Source organism: Rutidosis leptorrhynchoides, chromosome 11 (assembly GCF_046630445.1).
Source record: "Rutidosis leptorrhynchoides isolate AG116_Rl617_1_P2 chromosome 11, CSIRO_AGI_Rlap_v1, whole genome shotgun sequence".
In the NCBI taxonomy this organism is placed as follows: Eukaryota; Viridiplantae; Streptophyta; class Magnoliopsida; order Asterales; family Asteraceae; genus Rutidosis; species Rutidosis leptorrhynchoides.
The window spans coordinates 44,999,695-45,009,276 of record NC_092343.1 but is presented as its reverse complement, the minus strand read 5'-3'; the positions used below and the strand labels follow the sequence as shown (position 1 = coordinate 45,009,276).

The window sequence follows — 9,582 nt, the reverse complement described above, 5'->3', positions numbered from 1 at the left end:
TCAAATTGTAATCTTTATATTAAATTAACGAGGTATCGTTTGGTTAATATAAAGCCCATTAATAGCCCATAGCCTAATTTTCACAAGTGTCGTTCTTTTGTCCAACCCCAATTATGGTACAAAGCCCAATTACCCAATCTTAATATTTAGCCCAACATCACGATTATTTCGGCTTAAATAAGCATAATAATAACTTAGTTATGAGAAATTAATTTAAAAAAGATGAACATAACTTACAATGATTAATAATAGCGTAGCTTTACACGGACATAATTTCGACTTACACACTTACAACATTCGCTAACATACCCTTATTATTATTAATTTTAAATTAAAATTAAAATTATAAATTATATATATATATATATATATATATATATATATATATATATATATATATATATATATATATATATCGTAAGAGATAGAGAGGATAGAAAAAGATGTAAAATTCGTCCGAAAAACGCTTCAATTTATAGATGTGGCAAGTGGCTGGGTGCCATGCGATCGCATGGATTTTCTTCCTCCAGGCCATGCGATCGCATGGCCGTCATTTCCTGGTCACATTGAATTTTAAACGTGGGCTGCTCGTATATAATTAATATATAATATAATATATATAATTTTATATAATTATATATATATATATATATATATATATATATATATATATATATATATATTATATTATATTCTTGTACTCCGTTGACTTGTAATTTTATGCCCGTTGCGTCGCGCGTTGAGAGTTGACTCTGGTCCATGTTCCGGATTTTCGAACGTCCTTGCGTACAATTTAATATCTTGTACTTTGCGTTTTGCGACTCGTACTCTTGTAATTTTTAGACGTTTCTCATCAATAATTTGAACCACTTTGATTGTACTTTGTACTTTTTAGCTTTTTGGTTGTTTGCGTCTTCAAATCGTCGAATCTGTCTTTTGTCTTCACCTTTTATTATTTAAACGAATATCACTTGTAAATAGAACAATTGCAACTAAAAGCTTGTCTTTCTTGAAGGATAATGCTATGAAATATATGTTCGTTTTTAGCATTATCATTCCACCTGGGGCAAAATCGAAAAACCGAAAAATTTTACACTAAAATTTCGAAATCGTCGGGGGCGGCTGACCCCACTTGACCCCCCCTCCCTCCGCCCCTGATTACATGTATGCTTGATATTTGGCGTCAAATAATCACATTTAAAGGTTTATCAGATAACTAGTTTGTAGCAAGGTAATCTGGTGACATTATCAAAATTGAAAATGCCAAATTATCATATTTATACGAGTAATAATTTGCTTACAATGTTTGTGGAAGTTGAAAATAATTACTATTAGTGTAATATTCTTGACACATTACCAAAAGGGCTTTGGCCAAGCGGCCAAGCGGTATCGAGAAGTCCTCTGACCTTAAAGTCGTGACTCGTGAGTTCAAGTCCTATTTAGAATATTATTCGTGTAAAATTTATGTAGGTGCGTGAGTTTGTGGCTTAAAAAAAAAGAAAAGAAAAAAGTTCATGATACATAATAAGACTACAAGAGTACAAAACTTACACGTTATTCACCTCAAAATTACAAGTATATGTCATATTTTTTTTTCTGAAAGGCAGAAGTATTATTATTAGAACTTTAAAAGATACTTCTCTTAGGTGCGTGAGTATATGTCATATTATACTTTTTGTCGAAAGAAACTTCCAAGTTCTACCCGGTTTAAAAGTGTATTTCCTCGTGTACATTTATGTATTTTTCACTTACAAAAGAAGTGTAATTTATGCATGTTAAATTGTTAATTATGTTTATTTTTTTTATTAAATCTATGTAAACTAAATGTGGTTATCACTATATAATTAAGACTCGATTATAATTATTATGATTATTATGATTATGATTATGATTATGATGATTATGATTATGATTATGATGATTATGATATGATTCTTAACATTTTCGTTTTAGCTCGATGCACAAACTATATATGTAGGTCCATAAGTTTTGGGCTTACTAGCAACTGAGCCCAACTAATGATTGAAATGAATAACCGTTGACTCAAGTCTCAAACTTCTCAGAACATAGAGAAACCATGAAGACACGATTGAACAGAAAAATAGCAACCTAAAAAGGGGGAAAATTTTGACCTAAAAAATCAAACTTCAAAATTGAACTGAATTAACTTCACAAAATGGATGGAGTAGCTGAAGGACTATGGGAATTAGCAGATTTACACGAAAGAAGCGGCGAAATTGGGAAATCAATTAAGTGTTTGGAAGCAATTTGTCAAAGCACTGTTTCATTTCTTCCAATTATTGAAGTCAAAACACGCCTTCGAATCGCTACTTTGCTTCTTAAACACACTAATAATGTTAATCATGCTAAAGCTCACCTCGAACGTTCGGTAAGTTTGTTATGCTACAAATTCAAATTCACTTGTTTTGTTTTTATTTATTTATTGATTATTGATTATATTGATTATTGATGTAGTTTATTCACTCGTGGTTATATTATTATGTTGATATATTTAATATATTTATTCATTGTTGTTGTTATTAATAATAATCTGTATGTTTAGATATGAAGTTGTAAACTCGTTTGATAATGTGTATTTTATATTAGGATTAATGAATGAATTCAGTTTTTTTAAATATGGAATACAAATGAAGTACTTATCACGCGCGCATTGCGGCGTTGGCAGGTGAAAATGTGTGAATTAACTGGTGAATAAGTTGATATACAACGTAAAAGTCAAGATATCAATCGACAATGTTTCATATGGAATATAATCTAAAATATTTGTTTCTTATGAGAGAACCTATACACGTTTAGCTTACGATTTTGTATTTACTTTTTTAAGTTCCTTTATACATGATAAGACATTTTGGATTTATATCCGTTACATGTACTTGTTAAGATGTATTGAATTGCCTACGTAATTCGAATCATCCCGTTAATCCACATTTTTACTTATATTGAGATAATTATGTAATCACAGAATTAAATAACTACATATTTACTATATACATGCTCACAATATATATATAGAGGCGAATGCATCTGAACTATCTAAACACATGCAGCTTTATTTTCTACTTTTGTATCTGTAGGAATGTATGTTTATGAGATCATTTAAATTATAGTGTATAAACATTATGTATGATAATGTTTTTGCTGTTGTTATGATGATTCTTCCTTGATAATGATATGAATATTATTACAACACCAACACTATTGATTAGAGTAATCTTAAGCTATATAAACTGGGTTAACTAAGCAGAGTTGTATTTGTTTTTACAGCAACTACTATTGAAGGCGATTCCTTCATGCTTCGAGTTGAAATGCAGAGCTTATAGTTTATTAAGCCAATGTTATCATCTTGTTGGAGCTGTAACTTCTCAAAAACAACTGTTAAATAAAGGATTAGAACTTACTGAATCCTTTGGAGAGGGGTAAATTTACTATCTTCATGTTTTGCCTTTATATAAGTTTTATGAATTGGCATATTTGCATGTATGTTTATAGTAACAATCTGCACTAATTGCTATTCTGTTCTATTGAAAGGTTTTCTGGAAAGTTATGGTCATGCAACTTTAATTCACAACTTGCAAATGCTCTTATCATAGAAGGAGATTATCAAGGTTCGGTATCTGCTTTGGAGCATGGTTATGTTTCTGCAAGTGAGATGTACTATCCCGAGTTACAGGTTGTGTGAATTATCATTTCAAGATATTTGTCATTATGTTTATGTCCTTTTTTTGTAATTTTACATTACATTGTCCCATCTTACATAAACTAGTTGCATCCATATAGAGATTTATATGCAATCTATTATCGACTGTGTTAGTTGTGCTTGTGAACAGATGTTTTTTGCAACTTCAGTGCTCCATGTACATTTAATGCAATGGGATGATGGAAGCTTAGTTGAAAGTGCTGTAACTAGATGCAATGATGTTTGGGAATCTGTTGATCCAGAAAGAGTAAGACTCCTATTTTATTGCAATACGCATTCTAGCGATTCAATTTCACATTAAGTTCCACATAATTTGCAACATGTTTTTTGTATGATAACATAATTATGCATCCTAAATAACATCAGACGTTCAGTTTTCAATAGAACTTAGTTTCTTATAAGCTATTTTTCTTTGATATACCAGTGATATTTCTAAATTCTCAATCTTGTCATCTGTAGCTATGTGATCTGGAGATTTTTATAATGTACTTTTAAGTTTTTTTGTCTTGACCGTTGTTTTCTGATTGGCATTTTGTGTTATGTGATGTTATATTGGTAAAGTAAGGGCCTGTTTACTTTTCACTTAATGATCTGTTTCTGTACAGCTTTGAATTTAGTAAGTAAAATTGATGTTTCTTTGTCACTTAATCTGAAAATTGGTCTGTTTCTTGGAGACAAACATAGAATCAGACACCCTTTTTTGAACAAAGGCAAATGGAAACATGACTTAATACAGAAAAAAGTAAACAACCTCCAAGTATATACATGCATTTTTTTCCAGATTTTATTTCACCATTTTAACTTGTTCCACCTTCATTGACTTTTATTTCTTTTGAAATATAGAGACAACAGTGCCTAGGTTTATTTTTCTACAACGAGTTGCTCCACATCTTCTATCTACTCCGTATATGCGACTACAAAAATGCTGGCGAACACGTCGATAAATTAGACGCTTCAATGAAAGATGACTTACAGAAAATGCATCATGCTCGTGAGCTCAACAAAGAACTCAATATAGTCAACGAAGGTCTATCACAAACTGATTTACCCTATAAAGATAGGTCTACATTCAATTCAAGACGAAATGAGATCGAAGGAGAAATCAGTAACTTAATTGGCCCAAATTCGTTTAGTCAAGAAGTGTTGGAACCTGCGTATTTTGGTAATGTGAAACGAGAATTGGGCGATAAGCTTGAATTAGCACCTACTCCTATTGATGGGGAGTGGCTACCAAAAACTGCTGTGTACTCGTTAGTTGATCTCATGGTGGTTGTTTTTAACCGCCCAAAAGGAGTGTTTAAGGAGTGTGGAAAGAGAATTCAGTCTGGGCTAAATAATATTAAAGGTAGGTCCTTTTTGTTCAATTTATTGCTATACTCTTGAAAATTTGTAAAAAGTGGTTGGGTTAGACGGGTTGGTCAACAGGTCAAGACAAGTTAATACATTTCAAAATGGGTCAGGTAGGCCTGATCCACAACAAACTTGACGTGTTAGCTGTGATTACAAAACCATATATTTACATAAATATTATATGTTTTTTAATGTAGCTTAGAAGGTTTTGAATTTCTAAATAGATTTGGGATACCTTCGACCTGCTTTGTTTGGTCTTTTAGCTTAACCTAGTTGACCTATTATAGGTATGTTATTACCGAATGAGGTGTATCTATATCTATATGTATGAATAAAATTTGTCACCTGTACCCACAAGTTATAGAAATTAAAATATATTGTTCGTTACATGCAGTGGAGCTGGTGAAATATGGAATATTTGATGGTACAACAGGTAAGATATTTTCTTACGAATCTTAACTTTGATCTTAATCCCAGTTATTTAATCTTTCAACAAGTTAAAAACCCATCAATAGTCATCTAAATGTAATATCTAAATATATTCTTTTGATATCGTGTAGAGGTGGATTTGCAACACTCGGCCATTTGGATGGCCGGTGTATACTTGATGATCCTAATGCAGTTTCTTGAAAACAAAGTTGCCATTGAACTCACTCGTTCAGAATTTGTTGAAGCACAAGAGGTTTGTCGTCTGCCCTTAATATTAGGATTGCCTTTCATGTCTTTGGTCTGATCTTTAAAAGAATGTTCGTGAGGATATTTGAAAAATGTCATGATATTCACCGTTTAAAATCTAGTTTTCTGCTTGACGTGATTATCAGAATTTGCATGCATGAGATGAAAACTGAATTAATACTATTTATTTCATGTTTGCAGGCGTTATTGGAGATGAAAGATTGGTTTAATCGTTTCCCTACAATTTTGCAAGCATGTGAAAGCATTATTGAGATGCTTAGAGGGCAGTATGCCCATTGTGTCGCCTGTTATAATGAAGCCGCTTTTCACTTTGTTGAAGCAGGGAAGGTAGTTAGCTATCCCTATGTTTAATTACCAGAATACCCCCGTGAACAGTAACATTTACAGTTATTTTCCCAGGGGTATTTTGGTAAATTTACATTCTTTTATGTTTTTTTACAACCTTTTTTTCCTTTGTTTTCAATTGTATTGTTATGTTATTGTTATAGATGGTCTCTGCATTTTAGTTTCTATATTGTTATATCTCACCCTCAGTTTTTGGGATTTGTGCTAATGTAAACTGCAGCTGACTGAAAGCAAATCAGCACAGGCCATCTGTCACATTTATGCAGCCGTGTCTTATATATGCATTGGTGATCCAGATTCATATGCAAAGGTAATAATACTTGGTGATATCTTAATCTTATTGCCCGAGCCTTTTCTTTATGCCTGATGTTTAATAGTGTCCTGTAAATTTTAGGCTTTAGAGTTGGCTGGACCAATCTATAAAATAATCGATTCTTTTGTTGGAGTACGAGAGAAAACTACTGCTCTTTTTGCATATGGATTCCTTTTAATGAGGCAGGAGAATCTACAAGATGCACGGTAATATCTTCATTCTTAATAGTTAGCATACTTACTTACCTCTACTTGACATACATGGAGGTGCGGGTCGTGGGTTGGATAACATGTCAAAACGGGTTTCATTCGAAATGAGCCCGGTTGACCCAAAATTTCTTTTCCCAGTTTTAAATTCTGATTCTATAGATACTTAGTGCCAAATATGTTTACTGTAATTATTATTGCTTCGACAATAACCTGAATTTGGAATTAATAAAATAATTAAGGAACTTTTATGCATTTTTGTTGCACTTAGGACAAGCTTTTGGACCTCGTATTGCATTCACCATAAGTAACGTTAGTGCAGGGTTAAATTAGCAAGTGGGTTGCAGACAACACACATGACTTTAGGGAATCTTCAACTCGTGTCACAGTATCTAACCATTCTTGGCCACCTGGCATTAGCTCTTCATGATACGAGTCAGGCTCGTGAGATCTTAAGGTCCTCGCTTACATTAGCAAAGAAACTTTATGATATTCCAACTCAGATCTGGGTCTTATCCAATCTGACGAGTACGTTCTGCATTTGAATCTCCTGATTAATTTATTGATATGTATTTATTGAGCTTAATCGGATTACTTATCTTATATTATGTAGCATTGTATGAGCAAGTTGATGAAAAGGAGAATGAATTAGAGAATCGTGAATATGAGAAGAAAAAAGTGGATGAGCTGAAGAAAAGACTCGCTAATGCTCGTTCATCTGCTCATCATCTTGAACTTGTAAGTTTATACGTCCCGTTAATCTTTTTATGAACGTTTATAAAGTAGGTGTAGTAAAATGAGTGGGTTGAGTAGGTCGAAAATCAAAATTGGTTGTAGCCTACAACCAATTTTCTACTTGAAAACTGAAATCTGAAACGCTTAAAAAATCACGTTTTCAGTTCAGTTTTCTCAATTCAGTTTTAAACCCGACCCATTTGACACGTCTAAAAAATCTGATCGTTCGACTCATGACCCATTTGGACCCGTTCCCCAACCCGACCTCACCCATTTGGACCCATTTAAAAGTCTGACTCGTTTCCTCATGACCCATTTCAACCCAAAATCGTTTTGACCTGTTACCCAAACCGAGACCCAACCTGACCGGTTTTCCAGGTAACTTGTAGGCAAATAGGTTTGGAGGAACCACCTCATTCTGTTTTTTCTTGAATCATTTGTGTATAAATATGAGTATAATAATTTTTTTTTAACTTTTTTGAACAGCATATGAGTATATTATATGTACTGTTTAGAATAAAAAAATGATCACTTTAAATACTGTATGATTAAATGTTTGATAACATATAACAATGTGGGTTCAACGTGTGTGTCCTGCTTGACCCTGTTACAGATTTGACCTGTTGGAGATATAACTAAACCAGATTAATACTTTTTTTTAAGTCAATGGGTCAAACTTGACAACTTCGATAACCATGGGTAAATTGTCTTGAGTTCCTTTCGATCATGGTGATATTGTTTTTGACATTGACTTATGAGTTGGTCAATAGGTTTATGTTTTTCATTTGAAGGTCAAAATCGATTTAATAAAAAAGTTTAAGCTAAAAATGGAACATGTCAAATGGGTTAAACGTACTGCTCGGACTATTAATGGAACATTTACTTTACCGTTTTACCCCTTACTTGATCGATCAATTTCATATATGAATATTGAATTGGTGTACTATACGAACAGATTGAGAAAACAAAGTTCCAAGTCAGAAGACTACATGAAAATGATATCAAGCGAGCGATTGGTGGGCCATCAATGAGTGTTGATCTCGACATTCCCGAATCTGTTGGATTGTCATCATCCGCACCCAGACCTTCGACTAGGCTCATGGATGTAGATCTCAGTAGACGTGGGACCCGCAAGCGTTAGTTTCGTGTATGATTGTTTCGTGTATGATCTAATCTGTTGTACGATTATGAAGAGCCATAGCTGATCTAAACACACCCCATGTTTTATACAATAGTGTATGTAGATCTTAATTTTATTAAATTAGGGCTTGGCGCATATGCTATTTGTACATGATCTGAGGACCTCAACCAGATGTAACCATACTACTGTGATGCAATGTAGTAAAATTTATGAACAGTGATATTTTTGTAGACTTCTCACAGTACATGCTCTTATTATTGATTGTACATCTTATTTTCCAATACCATACCATCATCGCCGATACCACCTGATACCGTACCATCATCGCGGATACCATACTGTAATATATTTATTTTTTTGGCAAAAAAACGATAAACTTCTATAACAAAATGGAGTTCATAAAAAAAAAATGTAAGCCCTAAAACGTACAAATTAAAAGAAACATATGAGCTAAATAAACCGACCAACATAATGAAAGCTCACAACGCTAAACAACGGCGAAAAAGGAACCTAAATTACAACATACTAAAAAAAAACAAAAACGAGTAAGAGGGACACCAATCGATTAGAAACCATCTAAACCACAAAAGCAACACACGAAAGAACCCTTCGGGGACAAAATCAAAATATCCTTGATGAACTCACCGAATTTGTCCCTCTCGGCCCCTTAAACACGTTTCACTTTTTTTTTTTTTTGCTTTTTTAACTTTATCTTGTGTAATCAGTGGAACTTTGAAATGATGAGGCTAACATTGACATCGACGTCCTCCATATTAATCTATAGAGCAATATATAAGAAGCCTGTTACTGTTGTCTTTGTCTACAAATATCTTTTTATTCTTCATCATTTAATCAAAAGCGGAAAACGCTTTCTCGAACATAGTAATTTCCTTTTAGCTTTATCAACTTTTGGTTCAACAAAAGCAAAATCAACCGGGTTCAAGGACCCAACGCCACTACTCTCAAACACATGTTCTACATAAACGAGTTTGTCGGGCCCCGAAACAAAATAGGTGCTAGCGAACACCCAAACCGGTTCATAAACAACGGAGTCATCCACTAAAATATAAACCGAATA

General features: G+C 33.2%; 1 protein-coding gene across 1 annotated transcript; it reads left to right on the top strand.

The window, feature by feature from the left end:
• The first annotated feature begins 2,084 nt into the window (after window positions 1-2,084).
• Window positions 2,085-8,738, top strand: LOC139876600 (sister chromatid cohesion protein SCC4). The gene is made up of 13 exons (XM_071863940.1): window positions 2,085-2,389; window positions 3,286-3,437; window positions 3,550-3,691; window positions 3,849-3,965; window positions 4,562-5,063; window positions 5,463-5,501; window positions 5,629-5,750; window positions 5,945-6,091; window positions 6,330-6,419; window positions 6,504-6,628; window positions 6,951-7,156; window positions 7,242-7,366; window positions 8,319-8,738. Exons 1-13 carry the CDS (start codon window positions 2,177-2,179, stop codon window positions 8,502-8,504), a joined length of 2,166 nt encoding a protein of 721 aa, XP_071720041.1. The 5' UTR covers window positions 2,085-2,176; the 3' UTR covers window positions 8,505-8,738.
• The last annotated feature ends 844 nt before the right edge of the window (window positions 8,739-9,582 follow it).